Source organism: Physeter macrocephalus, chromosome 20 (assembly GCF_002837175.3).
Source record: "Physeter macrocephalus isolate SW-GA chromosome 20, ASM283717v5, whole genome shotgun sequence".
NCBI lineage: Eukaryota > Metazoa > Chordata > Mammalia > Artiodactyla > Physeteridae > Physeter > Physeter macrocephalus.
In genome coordinates, this window is record NC_041233.1 from 89,653,746 (window position 1) to 89,672,496 (window position 18,751).

The following is an 18,751-nucleotide window of genomic DNA, read 5'->3' on the forward strand; positions in this document are numbered from 1 at the left end:
AAAAAAAAAAAAAGTTCTGAAGAACCTAGGGGAAGGACAGGAGTAAAGACACAGATGTAGAGAATGGACTTGAGGACATGGGGAGGGGAAGGGTAAGCTGGGACGAAATGAGAGAGTGTTATGGACACGTATACACTACCAAATGTAAAACAGATAGCTAGTGGGAAGCAGCTGCATAGCACAGAGAGATCAGCTTGGTGCTTTGTTCCCACCTAGAGGGGTGGGATAGGGAGGGCGGAGGGGAGATGCAAGAGGGAAGGGAGATGGGGATATATGTATATGTATAGGTGATTCACTTTGTGATACAGCAGAAACTAACACACCATTGTAAAGCAATTACACTCCAATAAAGATGTTAAAAAATAAATAAATTTAAATTTAATAAATGGACATATTCTTAGAATCATACAATCTTTCAAGACTGATTTATGAAAAAACTGAAAATCTGCAAGGCCGATCACTAGTACAGAAATTGAAACAGTAATCAAAAAGCTCCCCAAAACAAAAATCCAGGACCATATGGCTTCACAAGTGATTTCTATCAAACATTCAGAGAAGATTTAATACCCATCCTTCTCAAACTCTTCCAAAAAACTGAAGAGGAGGGAATGCTTCCTAACTCATTTTACAAAGCGAACATCACCCTGATACCAAAACCAGAAAAACTGGCAACACATGTACACAAAAAGAAAATTACAAAGCTATAGTGAAGTAAGAAACAGTTCTTAAAGGGATTGTGCAGACTCACCTTGGTATTCTCCAGGGCCTACTTCAGAGGCAGCAGGCTAAAATGCTCAGTAAAAGGCATATTTGCTTATCTTAAAGCTCTGGCCTAAGGGGCAGGCATATAATTTAACACATCTAGGGGCCTACTGAAATACTCTCCAAAGACAGAGGCCAGTGGACACCTACTTTGTGTTCTATCCCTGCCTCTTTACAGGTCACTGGGATCTCCCAGGAAGGAGCTTGTGCAAGCATGTAGCACCCAGGATTCTTCAATCCCTGCTTAGGGGATACTCCTTGATCTCCTGGCTCTGGAGGCCAGTGGGACTTGCATCCATGATTCCCAGGGGGTTGTAATAAACAGAAAGACAGTTTTGAGCTGGCAACCACCCCCAGGGCATAGCACCAAGACAGAAGACTGAAATATACCACAGGCCTTTCTATCGAACAGGCTTATTTGCTTGTCTTGAAGCTTCACCCTGAGAGGCTGTCTTCTGGTTTGGCACACATCTAAAGGCCTACTGAGATACTCTCCAGGGATGGATACTAGTTGGCACCATTTCTGCACATCATTAATGTGTAGGTGCCTAACAAAAGAGCCCCAAACTACGTGAGGCAAAAACCAGTACAACCACAAGGAGAAACAGATGAATCTACTGTAATAGTTGGAGACTTCAACACCCCACTGTCAGGAATGGACAGATCCAGCTGGAAGAAGAAAATCAGTAAGGACACAGTTGAAATCCACAACGCCATCAATCAACTGGATATAATTAACATCTACTCACTACTTCATTTAACAACAGGAGAATATACATTCTTCTCTTCTCACATGGAACCCAGATAGACCACATTCTGGGCCAGAAAACACACCTTACCAATATTTAAAAGAAGAGAAATCATACAACGTCTGCTCTCAGATCACAATGGCTTTAAACTAGAAATCAGCACTAGGAAAATACCTGGAAACTTCCCCAATACTTGAAAATTAAACAACACACTTCGACATAACACATGAGTCAAAGAAGAAATATCAAGAGAAATTTTGAAATATGTTGAACTAAATGAAAGAGGAAATACAGTTTATCAAATCTATGTGATGCAGCAAAAGAGGTCCTTAAAGGAAAATTTCTAGCATTGAATGCATACATAAGAAAACAAGAAAGATCTAAAATCAATCATCTAAACTTCTACCTTATGGAACTAGAAAATGAACAGTAAATTAGTATCAGTATGAAAATAAAAAATAATTAACAGAGCAGAAATCAATGAACTTGAAAACAGAAAATCAATAGAGAAAATCAACAAAACCAAATGTGGATTCTCTGAAAAGATCAATAAAATGGAGAAGATTCTAACTGGGCTAAGAAAAAAGAGAGAAGACACAAATTACTAATATCAGACATGAAAGAGGTGACATCACTACAGATCCCATGGACATTAAAAACATAATAAAAGGAATAATATCAAAAACTCTAGGCCAACAAATTTGATAACACTGATGAAATAAAGCAAGTCCTTGAAAGACAAAATATGACAAAATTCACACAAAAATAAACAATATGAATAGCCTATATTTATTAAATAAATTGAATCAATAATTAATAACCTTCCATAACAAAAAGCATTGGTCCAGCTGGATTTTCTGGTGAATTCTACCAAACATTTAAGAAAGAAATCATACTAATTCTCTACAATTTCTTTCAGAAGTTAGAAGTAGAGTGAATACTTCTTAACACATTTTATAGGCCAGCACTACCCTAACACAAAACACAAAGACATTACAAGAAAAGAAAATGACAGACCGATATCTCTCATGAATGAAGATGCAAAAATCTTCAACAAAATATTAGCAAATCAATTCCAACAACGTATAAGAAATATACACCACAACCAAGTGAATTTTGTCTCAAGTATGGAAGAATTGTTCAACATTTGGAAAATCAGTTAATGTAATCCATCATAAATCAATAGGCTAAAGAATAAAAATCACATGATCATACCACAGTTACAGAAAATTATATGACAAAATTGAATAGCCATTTATGATAAAAGATCATCAGAATGTTAATAGAAGAAAACTTCCTCAACTTGATAAAGAATATCTTAAAAAAAAAACCCTACAATAATATTATGCTTAATGGTAAGATTAGAAACCTTCTTGCTAAGATCAGGAAGAAAGCAAGGAAGTCCCCTCTCACCATTCCTTTTTAACATCATATTGGAAGAAAAGATGAGAAAATAAAAAGTACATAGATTGGAAAGGAAGAAATAAAACTGACTTTGGGAGTAATGATAGCATCATGGTTGCATAATATGTCTCTCTTTTTGGCTCCTCTGTTCAACAACTAAATTTTGGCATCAATCTATGAACAAAAGCACCTCTGTGGAAGTTGTAGAATCAAGCACCATACACCAAGGGACCCAGGAGGAGTCTTTCCCACCTGTGCATCAGGTAATAGGCAGACAGATCTCAGTATAGGCTGTGGAAGAAGCAGGAGCCAGTGAATAGGCCTCAGCCTCTCTTGGTTGTAGTCAGGGAAAACTTGGAGAGTGCTGACTTGGGCAGACACTCACGGACAAGAGAGCCTTGAAGAAGTCTGACCTTCCTGGTAATAGATGCCTGAATTCCTTTGGAGCAAATATATAAATAAATAAGTTTGGACACATTGGAAAGGGTAAGAGTAACTTTGCCAGCACCACCCCTCTGTCAATGTGACACAGCATGGGGCTGAATTAGCCAGCAGTGACCTCTCAGGGGAAAGGGAAAGCAGTGAGTGAGTGCAAAGCTAACCCAGCTATACAGGTCATAGCTGGAGAAATCTATTTCTTTCCCATAGCACCCAGAGTACTGAGACAGCACCTCTATGACTGGGGGACAGATATCAGGAAAGAGGTAGATAAGAATATCAAAGGGCATTAAAGGGACATGGTTCCTGATGAATGCTTTCAGTACTCCAGCAGAAAGCCTGTCCATGAGGTGCTGGGAGAACTTCACCCAAGGATCTCATCACCACCTGACCCACAGGCACCTCCAATGTCCCAAGTGCTAAACCAACAACTCCCCTCACTTTTTGGCCTGCTCTTTGTATGCACATTTCAGTTCAGTGGCAAGAGCAAGGTCTGGTAGACATGGGGTGTCCTGAGAAAATCAGGCCAGTGTCCTTGGGCAAAGGAGAAAGCACAAACATGAGCTGTAGCACACCTTCTGGAAAACGAGAGAGGTTTCCAGCAGCTGGTTTAGTGAGTTTTTAAGAACCAAAGAAGACACACAAACTTAAAATTCTGCCACAAAATGGAACAAGAAATGTGGAGCAGAGATATCCATAAAAGTTGGAGAAAGACCTAGACATAAGCAAGACCAGTGAAAAAAATCTCCCACCTGAAGACAACTAGTAAAGATTTAAGGAGGTGACTACTATTTCAAATATTTAAAAAGCAATGCAAAATTGCAAGGAATATAAAGAATCAAGGAAGTATGTCATTACCAAAAGATAAGAGTAATACTCCAGTAACTGAACACAAAGATACAGAATTTAGCAATTTAGCTGATAAAGAATTCAAACTAGCTGTTTTTACAAACTCAACTGCCTACAAGAATCAACAGACATACAAGTCAATAAAATCAGGATAAACACGTGGATAAAATGAGAAATTTAACAAAAAGGTAGAAACGATAAAAAAGAACCAAAAAGAAATTCTAGAGATGAGTATTAAATAAATAAAAAGAAAAATGCAATAGGTCATCTACAGCAGAAGAGACCAAACAGAAGATAGAATTAGTGATCTAAAGGACAGGAATTTTTAAATAACTCAGTCAGTGAAGCCAAAGAAAAAATACTGAAAAAGAGGAAACAGATCATATGTGATCTATGGGAAACCATCAAACATACAGATACTAGAATAATTGGAGTTCCAAAAGGAAAACAGAGAGAAAAGGGGGCAGAGAATCTATTTAAAAAAATAATAGCTGAGAACTTCCCAAACCTGGGAGAGACTGAAACATCCAGTCACAAAGCGAATAGACCACTCCATTATCTCAATGCAAAATGACCTTCTCCAAGATGTATTATAATTACATTGACAAAAATCAAAGACAAAGAGAGAATCGTAAAATAAAGCAAGTGAAAAGCAATGATTGTAATCTACAAATAGAAACCCAGTAGGTACAGGCCAGGACAGAATAAAATGATATATTCAGTGTGTCAAAAGAATAAAAAAGTCAGTCAAGAATACTTTAACTGGCAAACATATCCTTCAATAGTAAAAGAGAAATAAAAACTCTCCGAGACAAACAAGAACTGAGGAAATTCATCACCACTATACCTGCCTTACAAGAAATGCTGAAAGAATTTCTTCCACCTGAAATAAAAAGATGATAATTAGTAACATGAAAACATACAACACACTCATAAAGGTAAATAATACACAGATTTTAAAAACTAATCTGTAAGGGAATGGTGTGTTAACTACTGAACATAGTATACAGGTTAAAGGGAAAAAGTATTAAAATAACTATAATTACTATAATTTGCTAATGCATGCACAATATGAAAAGAGGTAAATTATGACACCAAAAACAAAAAAGGGGGAGATAGTAGGGTAAAGCTTTTGTGTGTGATCAAAGTTAAGTTACAATCAGCTTAAAATGGACTGTTTTATCTATAAGATGCTTTATGTAAACCTCATGGTAACCACAAAGCAAAAACCTATAGTAGATTCACAAAGGATAAACAGAGGGCAATCATAGCATACCACCATGGAAAATCATGAATTCATAAAGGTAGGCAAGAAGAGAAGGAAAAAAAGAATAAGGGAACTAAAACAAACAAACAACAAAAAACCAGCCAAAAAGTAATGAAAGAGATGGCATTACTAAGTACTTACATATAAATAGTTACCCTAATACATGAAATTAATTAATCAATCAAAGGTCAGAGTGGCTGAATGGATGAAAAAACAAGACCCAACTAAGTCTGCCTTCAAGAGAATCACATAGCCTCAAAGTAAAGAGATGTAAAAATATCCCATGTAAATGGAACCCAAAAGAAAGAGGGGGTAGCTATACTTATATCAGACCAAAAAAGGCTTTAAGCCAAAAAATGGTAACAAGACAAAAAGAAGATCATTATATAATTATAAAGCGGTCAACTCTGCAAGATATAACAATTGTGAATATACACACCCAACATCAGAGCACCTAATATACTAAGCAAATACTGAAAGGAGAAATTGACAACAAGACAATAATATAAGACACTTCAATACTCCACTTTCAACAATGGAAAGATAATCCAGACAAAAAAATCACAAAGAAATGCTGGACCTGAGCTATACTTTATACCAAATTGACCTAACAGATATATATAGAACAATCCACCCAAGAGCAGCAGAATACATATTCTTCTCAAGTGTACATGGAACATTACCAAGGATAGGTCATATAAGCCACAATACAAATTTCAGCAAATTTAAGAAAATTTAAAACATACAAAGTATCTACTTGACCAACATGATATGAAACTAGAAATCAACAGCAGGAAAGCTGGAAAATTCACAAACATGTAGAAATTAAACAACACACTCCTGAACAACCAATAGGTCAAGAAAGAAATTAAAAAGGACATTTAAAAAATCTCAAAACAAATAAAAATGGAAACAACACAGACAAAAACTGGGGTTCTGTAAAAGCAGCTCTTAGAAGTTTATAGCAATAAATGCATATAGTAAGAAAATACAAATAACCCTAAAATTTATAAGGAATCATAGAAGACTCAATATTGCCAAAGCAACCCTAAGGAAAAAGAACAAAGCAGGAGGCATAACCCTCCCAGACTTCAGACAATATTACCAAGCCACAGTAATCAAAACAGTGTGGAATTGGCAAAAAAAACAGATATATCAATCAATGCAACAGAATAGAGAGCCCAGAAATAAACCCACACAGTTACAGTCAATTAATCTTTGACAAAGGAGGCAAGAATATACCATGGGAAAAAAGACAGTCTCTTCAGCAAGTGGTGCTGGGAAAGTTGGACAGCTTCATGTAATGAATGAAGTTAGAACACAGCCTCAAACCATAAAAAAAATTAAACTTGAAATGCCTTAAACACTTAAACATAAGCCTAGAAGAGATAACAGGCAAAACATTCTCTGACATACAGCGTACCAATGTTTTCTTAGGTCAGTCTCCCAAGACAATAGAAATAGAAACAAAATAAACAAATGAAACCTAATCAAACTTACAAGCTTTGGCACAGCAAAAGAAACCATCAACAAAATGAAAAGAAAACCTACAGAATGGGAAAAAATATCTGCAAACCATGTGACCAACAAGGGCTTAATTTCCAAAATATACAAACATCTCATAAAACTAAATATTGAAAGTTTATAGCAATACAGTCATACAGAAGGGAAAAAAAATCTCAAGTAAGCAACCTAACCTTACACCTAAAGCAACTAGAGAAAGGAGAAGAAACAAAACCCAAAGTTAGTAGAAAGAAATAAATCATAAAGATCAGAGCATAAATAAATGAAATCAGAGCAAAGAGACAGTAGAAAATATCTATGAAACTAAAAGCTGGTTCTTTGAAAAGATAAACAAAATTGATAAACCTTTAGCCAGTCTTACCAAGGAAAAGAAAAAAAAAGGAGAGGTCTCAAATCAATAAAATTAGAAAAGAAAAAGAAGTTACAACTGACACCACAGAAATACAAAGGATCATAAGAGACTATACAGACCAATAAAATGGAAAACCTAGAAGAAATGGACAAGACTGTACCAGGAAGAAATAGAAAATATGAACAGACCAATCACAAGTTCTAAAATTGAAACTGTAAGTAAAAAACTCCCAACAAACAAAAGTCCAGGACCAGATGGCTTCACAAGCAAATTCTACCAAACATTTAGAGAAGAGTCAACACCTACTCTCTGAAACTCTTCCAGAAAACTGCAGAGGAAGGAAGACTCCCAAACTCATTCTGTGAGGGCACCATCACCCCAATACCAAAACCAGACAAAGATATCACATAAAAAGAAAATTACAGGCCAGTATCACTGATGAACATAGATGCAAAAATCCTCAATAAAATACTAGTAAATCAAATCCAACAAAACATTCAAAGAATCATATATCATGATCAAGTGGGATATATCCCAGGGATGCAAGGATTTTTCAGAATCCACAAATCAATCAGTGTGATACACCACATTAGCAAATTGAAGAATAAAAACTATATGATCATCTCAATAAATCCAGAAAAAGCCTTTGACAAAATTCAACACCCATTTATGATAAAAACTCTTCAGGATGTGGGCATGGAGGGAATATACCTGAACATAATAAAGGCAATATATGACAAGCCCACAGCTAACATCATACTCAACGGTGAAAAGCTGAAAGCATTTCCTCTAAGATCAGGAATAAGACAAGGATGTCCACTCTCATCACTATTATTCAACATAGTTTTGGAAGTCCTAACCATAGCAATCAGAGAAGAAAATGAAATAAAAGGAATATAAATTGGAAGAGAAGTAAAACTGTCACTATTTGCAGATGATATGGTACCACACATAGAAAATCCTAAAGGTGCTACCAGAAAACTACTAGAGTTCATCAATGAATGCAGTAAAGCTGCAGGATACAAAATTTATACATAGAAATCTGTTGTATTTCTATACACTAACAACAAAAGACCAGAAAGAGAAAATAAGGAAACAATTCCATTAACCATCACATCAAAAAGAATAAAATACCTGGGAGTAAACATACCTAAGGAGGCAAAAGACCTGTACTCCGAAAACTGTAAGATGCTGATGCACAATATCGAATATGACACAAACAGATGGAAAGATATACCATGTTCTTTGATTGGAAGAATAAATATTGTCAAAATGACTATACTACCCAAGGCAATCTACAGACTCAATGCAATCCCTATCAAAATACCAATGGCATATTTTGCAGACCTAGAACAACAACAAAAAATCTTAAAATCTGTATGGAAACACAAAGACCCTGGAGAGCCAAAGCAACCTTGAGAAAGAAAAACAAAGCTGGAGGAATCAGCTCCCTGACTTCAGACTATACTATAAAGTTACAGTCATCAAAACAGTATGGTACTGGCACAAAGACAGACTTATAGACCAATGGAACAGGACAGAAAGCCCAGAAATAAACCCATGCACCTATGGTCAATTAATTTGCGACAAAGGAGGCAAGACTATACAATAGAGGAAAAACAGTTGCTTCAATAAATGGTGCTGTGAAAACTGGACAGCTACGTGTAAAAAAATGAAATTAGAACATTCTTTAACACCATACACAAAAATAAGCTCAAAATGGATTAGACCTAAATGTGCGAGAGGACACTGTAAAACTCTTTTAAAAGAAAACATAGGTGGAATACTCTCTGACATAAATCAAAGCAATATCTTTTTCGATCTGTCTCCCAGAGTAATGGAAATAAAAACAAAAATAAACAAATGGGACCTAATTAAGCTCAAAAGCTTTTGCACAGCAAAGGACACCATAAACAAAACAAAAAGACAACCCATAGAATGGGAGCAAATATTTGCCAATGATGTGCCCAACAAGGGATTAGTCTCCAAAATTTACAAACAGCTCGTGCAACAATATCATCAAAAGAAAACAACCCAATCAAAACATGGGCAGAAGACCTAAATAGACATTTCTCCAAAGACAACATACAGATGGCCAAGAGGCACATGAAAAGAAGTTCAACATCGCTAATTATTAGAGAAATGCAAATCAAAACTACAAAGAGACATCACCTCAAAACCAGGCAAAATGGTTTTCATCAAAAAAAAATCCACAAATAATAAATGCAGCAGGGTGTGGAGAGAAGGGAACCCTCCTACACTGTTGGTGTCAATGTAAATTGGTGCAGCCACTATGGAGAACAGTATGGCGGTTCCTTAAAAAACTAAAAATAGAGCTACCATAAGATCCTGCAATCCCACTCCTGGACATATATCTGGAGAAAAACATGGTCCGAAAGGATACATGCACCCCAGTGTTCACTGCAGCACTATTTACAACAGCCAAGACATGGAAGCAACCTAAATGTCCATCAAAAGAGAAGTCACACACACACACACACACACACAAATTCAAAATGGATTAAAGACCTAAATATAAGGCCAGACACTATAAAACTCCTAGAGGAAAACATAGGCAGAACACTCTTTGACGTAAATTGCACTAATATTTTTGGGGGTCTGTCTCCTAGAGTAATGGAAATAAAAACAAAAATAAACAAATGGGACCTAATTAAGCTCAAAAGCTTTTGCACAGCAAAGGACACCATAAACAAAACAAAAAGACAACCCATAGAATGGGAGCAAATATTTGCCAATGATGTGCCCAACAAGGGATTAGTCTCCAAAATTTACAAACAGCTCGTGCAACAATATCATCAAAAGAAAACAACCCAATCAAAACATGGGCAGAAGACCTAAATAGACATTTCTCCAAAGACAACATACAGATGGCCAAGAGGCACATGAAAAGAAGTTCAACATCGCTAATTATTAGAGAAATGCAAATCAAAACTACAAAGAGACATCACCTCAAAACCAGGCAAAATGGTTTTCATCAAAAAAAAATCCACAAATAATAAATGCAGCAGGGTGTGGAGAGAAGGGAACCCTCCTACACTGTTGGTGTCAATGTAAATTGGTGCAGCCACTATGGAGAACAGTATGGCGGTTCCTTAAAAAACTAAAAATAGAGCTACCATAAGATCCTGCAATCCCACTCCTGGACATATATCTGGAGAAAAACATGGTCCGAAAGGATACATGCACCCCAGTGTTCACTGCAGCACTATTTACAACAGCCAAGACATGGAAGCAACCTAAATGTCCATCAAAAGAGAAGTAGATAAAGAAGTTGTAGTACATATTTACAATGGAATATTACTCAGCCATTAAAAGGAATGAAATAATGCTATTTGCAGCTACATGGATGGACCTAGAGACTGTCATGCTGAGTGAAGTAAGTCAGACAGAGAAAGAGAAATATGATATTGCTTATATGCAGAATCAAAAAAGAAATGATACAAATGAACTTATTTATAAAATAGAAACACTCACAGACTTAGAGAATGAACTTATGGTTACCGGTGGGGAAGGGTGGGGGGAAGGGATAGTTAGGCAGTTGGGGATTGACATGTACACACTGCTATATTTAAAATGGATAACCAACAACGACCTACTGTATAGCACAGGGAACTCTGCTCAATATTATGTAACAACCTAAATGGGGAAATAATTTGAAAAAGAAGAGATACATGTATATGTGTGACTGAAACACTTTGCTGTACATCTGAAACTAACACAACATTGTTAATCAACTATATTCCAATATAAAATTAAAAGTTTTAAAAAGAAAGAAAAAATACATGCAGCCCAATATTCACTGCAGCACTATTTACAATAGCAAAGGCATGGAAGCAACCTAAATGTCCATCAACAGCAGAGTGGATAAAGAAGATGTGGTACATATATACAATGGAATATTCCTCAGCCATAATAAAGAATGAAATAATGCCATTTGCAGTAACATGGGTGGACCTAGGGATTATCATACTAAGTGAAGTAAGTCAGAGAGAGAAAGACAAATATCATATGATATTGCCTATGTGTGGAATCTGAAAAATGGTACAAATGAACTTATTTACAAAAGAGAAAGAGTTACAGATGTAGAAAACAAACTTATGGTTACCAAAGGCGAAAGGAGGTGGGGGAGGGATAAATTAAGTGTTTGGGATTAACATACACACACTACTGTATATAAAATAGATAACTAATAAGGACCTACTGTATAGCACAGGGAACTCTACTTAGTATTCTATAATAACCTATATGGGAAAAAAATCTAAAAAAGAACAGATATATGTATATGTATAACTGATCCACTTTGCTGTACACCTGAAACTAACACAACATTGTAAATCAACTATACTCCAATTTTTTTTTAAATGAAAAAAAATAAAATAGGGGTGTTCTACTATCACTTGAGATCAACAATCCAACCTTCTATCCACTGCACTTTTACTTTTTTGGTATGGGAAGTAAATTGGCTTCACTGGGGAAAAAAAAAAGTCTATTACAAAATTAGGGATAAAACCAATAGTTTTCCCTCACCCTATGTGTTCACAGACACACAAACTTTAGCTTAATTATCTTCCCATAACGAACAGGTTAATGTATTTATTGGAATATTTAATACCTCTGAAAAGTGCCCAACTGTAATAATAAATTTGTTAGAGTCATCAGCAATTTAATTCTGTACAATGTCCTCTAAAACATATGGCTACAAATTTAGTAACCCAATTCAGCCCCACATTTTAAGTAGATACAACATGTCCTAGCACACAGTAGGAACCCAATAAATGTTGAATAAATTAACAAATGATGCTGAAAAGTGTCCAAGAGAGGTGATTTGGGAAAACATGAATCATGTGCTTACTTACTCCATGTCCATTGCACTTTAGTGAACAATCATATGATCTGTCTGCAAGTGTCCTTGATTCTACACATTCACGATTTACACAAATCTAGAGAAAAACACATACAAAAATTTTTTTCTGAGTTAGAGGAGTCCAGTTATTGTAACATTACCATCAGTAATTTTATAACATAAGACCACAGCCATTCAATGCAGTAATTTCCATTAAGTACTGCTTTTGCTGTAACCCACAAATTTTTATATGTTTATTTTCATTTTCATTTAATTAAAAATATTTTTCAATTTCTCTTGAGAGTTCTCCTTTGGCATAAGTCTTATTTAGAAATGTGTAGTGTAAGCTACAAATATTTGGGGATTTTTCCAATAAGTCTTATGTAAACTATGGACTTTGGGTGAGGATGATGTAATAGTGTAGGACTGTGGATAGTGTAGGTGTCTGCACTTCTGTGGGGTAAGTGGTTATGGGAACTCCCTGTACTCTCTGCAACCTTTGATGTGAACCTAAAACTTCCCTAAAAAATAAAGTCTATTTTTTAAAATAAATTTTAAAGAAATGATTCAGGCTTCTGGTATTCGGTTCCCCATCTAAAGAGTTTGGAAGTTGACACTCCATCCTAACAACAAGTAAAAAGTTGAACAGACTGAAGAAGCAACAACTCTTTTAGGATCCATAAAAGAAGTGATTTTGGGGCAAACCACTGTCCCCAAATTGGAGAGACAGAGAAGTGAACACAGGGAGTCACAGCTTACCAGAGAAAAGGTTCACAAGTGGAAACCTCCTCAGGTACCTGTGCCAGGGTAGGAAAGCCTGAACTGTAATTGATGAATTGCTGGAGGCTCAATAAAGACATCTCTGAGAGTCAGGAACTCCAGGAGAGCCCCACAGTTTTGTGAGATGTACATCCAGGAGCTCGGCCAGGTTCTCACAGTAAACATTAGAGAAAAAAATTTCTTGTATCCTGGCAGGAGGAGGGGAAAAGGAACCATTTTGAAGTAGCCAGAGCACTCTGTTCTTAACAAGGCTTGCCCTCAGGAGAAACTAGTTAACTAGAGCCTAATCTGGTGATGTTTTATCAGAGCCTAACTGATCTGAGGGAAGGGAAATACCCAATTTCAGTCAGCTCTAGCCTTCCATGTGTAAGAAGAGAAATACCCAACTCCAGCCCACTGCAGCCATCCTGTCCCATCTAAGGGAGAAGAAAAAACGTGAGAAACACTTGTGAAGTTCACAGTCCAGAGGCACAGTTTCACTGAAAGACTCAGACCTGTTCAGAGGACTAAAGAACACTTCCCCTTCCCAAAATACCTCACCACCACATTTCTAAAGTTCTATTTACAGCAGTTCTTTTATCTGGTTCATCATGCCCAGCTCTCAAGAAAACAGATTAGGTTATGCTAAAAGCTAAAAAACACAATTGTAAAAACGGAGAAAGTATCAGAACCATACATGTCAGGTATACTGAAATTATCAGACCAGGAGTTTAAAACAACTATAATTAATATGCTAAGGGTTCTAATAGATGAAGTAGACAGTATGCAGGAACAGATGGGAGATGGAAGCAGAGAGACAGCAATCCTAAGAAAAAAATAAAAATAAATGCTGGAATGAAAAAAAAAACCACTGTAACAAAAATGAATAAATGCCTTTAATGGGCTTATTAGTACACTGGACATAGCTGAGGGAAGAATCTCTGAGCTAGAGGATATATCAATAGAATCCTTGAAAATGAAAAAGCAAAAAGAACAAAGAAAAAAATAACACAGAATATCCAAGGACTGTGGGACAACTACAAAAGGTATAACGTATATGTAATGGAAATGCCAGAAGAAAAAGAAAAAGGAACAGAAGAAATATTTGAAACAATAATGACTAAGGATTTCCCCCAAATTAATGTCAGACACCAAACCACAGTTCCAGGAATCTCAGAAAACAATAAGCAGAATAAATGCCAAACAAACAAACTAACTAACAAACCCCTACACCTAGGCATATTGTGTTCAAACAGAAAATCAAAGAATAAATCCTGAAAAGAGCAAAAAATTTTTTAAAAAACCTTACCTATAGAGGAACAAAGATAAGAATTACATCTAACTTCTCCTCAGAAACCAGGCAGTCAGAAGAATGGAGTAAAATATTTAAAGTATTGACAGAAAAAAATCCCCAACCTAGAATTCTATATACCGCAAAATTATCCTTCAAAAGTGAAAGAGAGATAAAGACTTCAGACACACAAAAATGGAGGGAATTTTCGCCAAGAGAGCTGTCTTGCAAAACATGTTAAAAGAAGTTCTTAAGAGAGAAGGAAAATAATATAGGTCAGAAACTAATAGGATGTACAATAGCTTTATGTAAACTATTTTCTTTGTGAGATAAGCATGTGTCAATGTAGGTTGATCAATTGTAACAACTGTACCACACTGGTGGGCGATGTTAGTAACGGGGAAGACATGCCTGTGTGGGGCCAAGAGGGCATGTAGGAAATCCCTCTAACATCCTTTCCATTTTGTTGTGAATCTAAAATTGTTCTTTAAAAACAGTCCCAAAAAATGATTCAGGGCAGGGAAATGGGAGAAACAAATGAAACAAGACATAAAAAAAATCATAATCAAAAAATCACTTTTAATTACAATAGCCTGAAATCTAACAAAACCATCCCTAAGAGCACAGTTTAAATAATATTCTGTATTACTGCACATATCGAAAGTTTGCATAAAAAGAAAATTAATTCAATAATCAGGAGTTTTGGGGCTTCCCTGGTGGCGCAGTGGTTGAGAGTCCGCCTGCTGATGCAGGGGACACGGGTTCGTGCCCCGGTCCGGGAAGATCCCACATGCCGCGAGCGGCTGGGCCCGTGAGCCATGGCTGCTGAGCCTGCACGTCCGGAGCCTGTGCCCCGCAACGGGAGAGGCCACAACAGTGAGAGGCCCGCGTACCGAAAAAAAAAAAAAAAAAATCAGGAGTTTTCACTAAATATGCACTATTATTCGAGTTCCTAAGAAAGATATTAGAAGTTTTCATTAAAATATACTACAGATATCTAACATTCTATTATGGAATGTATTAAACATCCAAATATTAATCCTTTTAAGTATAAATATAATAATCAGAGGATTAAGGATGTATTCCCAACTCCCTTATTTCTAGCAATATCAACTTCCCTAAGTTGCAGTTTTCTTAAATGAGTACAATAATACTTTTTCTAAACTATTTGAGATTTGTTTCAAGGTTAAAATGAAATAATGTATGTGAAAATGATTTCCTTTCAAACATGAAATCACAACACTCCTCAGAGAAATGGCCTCACAAAACCCTTTCTAAACCCCAACACCCTAACCCTTTTAAGCCTTTAACGTGTTCAGTCTTCTCATCAGTTCTTGGTCTCCGTGGTATTTCTAACAACTTCTTTTAGAACGTAGAGATTTTGAAGTAAATTTATTCCCTCTATGTTTTCTCCAGATTTGGTTGGTTGGTCTCATAGATAACAAATTATAATAACAATAAATAGTAATAGCCAACCTATATTTAGCTCTTACTATGTGCTGGGCATTGTGCTAAGCACTTTATACTATTATCTCATTTAATCTTTGCAATAACTCCATAGAGTAAATGTTATTATTATCCCCACTTTACATACAGTTGTGATATCTCAGACTGGTTAGGTAACTTGCAAAATGTCAAAAACTAAGAGGTGAAGACTGATTCTTAGCAGCCCCATCTAAGTTGTGCTCTTATCTACTGGGCCGCAAAGAGACATATATTACTAAGTGGGATTTCTTCTTTCTTCTCCAAGAAGAAAAGTGAATTTCCATGTTATGGAATATTTAACTACAAGTACAAGTATTCCCAAGATTTCTCTCTTTCCCACTCCAGCCCCAGAACACTTGGATTTTCCTTGCTCACAACACCGAAATTCTAACAGGGATCAAACAACTCTCATTTCCCTCAGAGACCAATTGAAGCTTATTCATTTTCTCCTTAGCCAAATATTTAAGTTTACAAAGCACTAGTAATTAACTGCAACATTTATTAAAGGAATTAATATAACTAGATTTTTTAAAAATAGATTTTAAGTCATTTACCCTCCCAGTATCACAAATAGAGCCACTTTTGACCATCATTGGATCTTCTCTACCCGTCGTTGTGTAGTGCATAGTTATACATACAGTATTTCGTACAAAAGCATAAATCACAGAAGCACCATCTCGAAGGAAAGGAGTTTGAAAGGGGTAGGTGCAAATTAATCTGCCACATATAAGATTCCTGCAAACATAATAAATTATATGATTATTATGCATTAGGCATTTGTTAGGAATGCATCAGTTTGCTTTCTTTGACAAAAAAGTAAAAATAAACAATGGTTCTCCATTTATGGCAATATATCTAAGGAAAATGTAACACTTTAATGCTAACATTTAAAGTAAAAAGTAAAGCCACTGATACGGGCTTAATAAGCCTGTAGCACAAGAAAGATGCCAAGGCTAGAGATTTTGATTTCAGATTTACTCCCATACACATGTGATCCTTGAAACCACTGGAATGAATGACATATATAGAGAAAAACTAAAAACAGAATCTTACAGAACATAAGAGAAGTATCTTTAATATTTGCATAGCATACCTCCATGCACAAAATTTATATCTGCTTCTTTCTCTACCACAGTTCCCAAACCTATCAGTTTGAGACTGTATTTCTTCATAGCAGGCAAATGGAGCATTTTTTGAACCTGTCAAAGTTAGAAATATATTTGGATTAAAACTTCCTTTTTTTCCATCTTCCTCAATTTCCTCATATATTTATGTTTCGTATGCTTTTTTCTCTATTATTATCATCTATTCAAAAGTTTCCTAGTGACTTTGTAAGAAAAGAGAAATGATTAAAGTGAAAAGTAATGCTCATGGTTATTTCTCCTTTTACTTCATTTTCAGTCATTTCCATCACAAAAGATATTATGAGGATAGGGGAGAGCTACAGAAGTGTAAACCTTGAGAGGGCTCTGTGAAAGAAGACAAGAGAGAGAAAACTGTACTTGTTCTCCTAGATTCTGAGTAGGAATTTATAAAAAGCCAGGTTTATAAAAAAATCTCATTAAAGAAACCTCATATCTTCAGAAAGTCTGAAGTGAAGGGACCAAAATTGCCAAACTATAAATTTACCTATTTTTCCTTCATTACTATATTAGTTTTTTTATCATTGTGTAAAAAATTACCAATACATTCGCACCTTAAAACAACACCCACGTCACAGTTTCTGTAAGTCAGGAGCCTGGCAAAGCACAAGCAGGTTCTCTGTTCAGGGTCTCACTAGGCTGAAATAAAGTTCTTGGCTGGGGTTACAGTCTCATTTGAGGCTGGAGTCCTCTTCCAATCTCACTGGTCGTTGGAAGAATTCATTTTTTTGCACCCATTGCTCCATTGTCTTACTATCTGCCAGGGGTTGCTCTTGGCCCCTCAGGTCCTAATCACATGGCCCTCTCACAACAATGGCAGCTTATTTCTGCCAAACCAGCAAGAGAATCTTCTGACATCTTCCATCTTCTAAAGGCTCACATTATTAGGTGAGGCCCCATTCAGAATGATCTCCCTTTTGATTAATTCAAAGTTCACTAATTATGGACCTTGATTACATCTTTAAAATTCCTTCATATTTACTATATAATCTAATCATAGGAATGATATTCCATCATATATTCACTGGTTCTCCCCCAACTCAGAGAGGGGATTATCCAAGAAATGTACACCAGAAGAATATTGGGGGCCATCTTAGAATTCCACGTAACAGTTACCGTCTCCAAAATGAACCTTGCTAAGTCTAACTGCCCATCTATAAAATATAAAAGTAGGTAATAATATCTACCTCAGTCGATTGTTATGAAACTTAATTAAGATGATGTTTATTTAGTCACTCTTTTTTTAATTAATTATTTATTTATTTTTGGTTGCGTTGGGTCTTCGTTGCTGTGCATGGGCTTTCTCAAGTTGCGGCGAGCATGCACTGTGGTGGGCAGGCTTCTCATTGCGGTGGCTTCTCTTGTTGCAGAGCACGGGCTCTAGGCTCGCAGGCTCTAGAGCGCAGGCTCAGTAATTGTGGCGCATGGGCTTAGTTGCTGCACAGCATGTGGGATCTTCCTGGACCACGGCTCGAACCTGTGCCCCCTGCATTGGCAGGCGGATTTTCAACCACTGTGCCACCAGGGAAGTCCCATATTTAGTCACTCTTAATTCCCATCTAATCCTTCTCCATTTTCTTTTGAGATTAAGAAGGTTTCTCCTATTTAACAGCTCTTTCTATGATTTACATTTTCCTCACTATTCCCTTTAATTTTTTACCTTCTCCTAATTCTATCTTTTTCCACCATTTTTTTTCTCTTGTAATAGTCTTTATTTTAAAGTCTATTTTGTCTGATATGAAAATTGCTACTCCAGCGTTCTTCTGATTTCCATTTGCATGGAATATCTTTTTCCATCCCCTCACTTTCAGTCTGTATGCGTCCCTAGGTCTGAAGTGGGTCTCTTGTAGACAGCATATATATGG

At 36.2% G+C, this 18,751-nt stretch overlaps 1 protein-coding gene across 1 annotated transcript in view; it reads right to left on the reverse strand.

The window, feature by feature from the left end:
* Positions 1-18,751, reverse strand: part of LOC102984175 (disintegrin and metalloproteinase domain-containing protein 32) — a 198,371-nt gene that overhangs the window by 48,412 nt on the left and 131,208 nt on the right. Inside the window, exons 15-17 of the mRNA XM_028481958.1 lie at positions 16,838-16,943; positions 16,299-16,479; positions 12,223-12,306 (exon numbers count right to left, since the gene is read on the reverse strand). Coding sequence (XP_028337759.1) covers positions 12,223-12,306; positions 16,299-16,479; positions 16,838-16,943 — 371 coding nt within the window. The remainder of the gene's footprint in view (positions 1-12,222; positions 12,307-16,298; positions 16,480-16,837; positions 16,944-18,751) is intronic.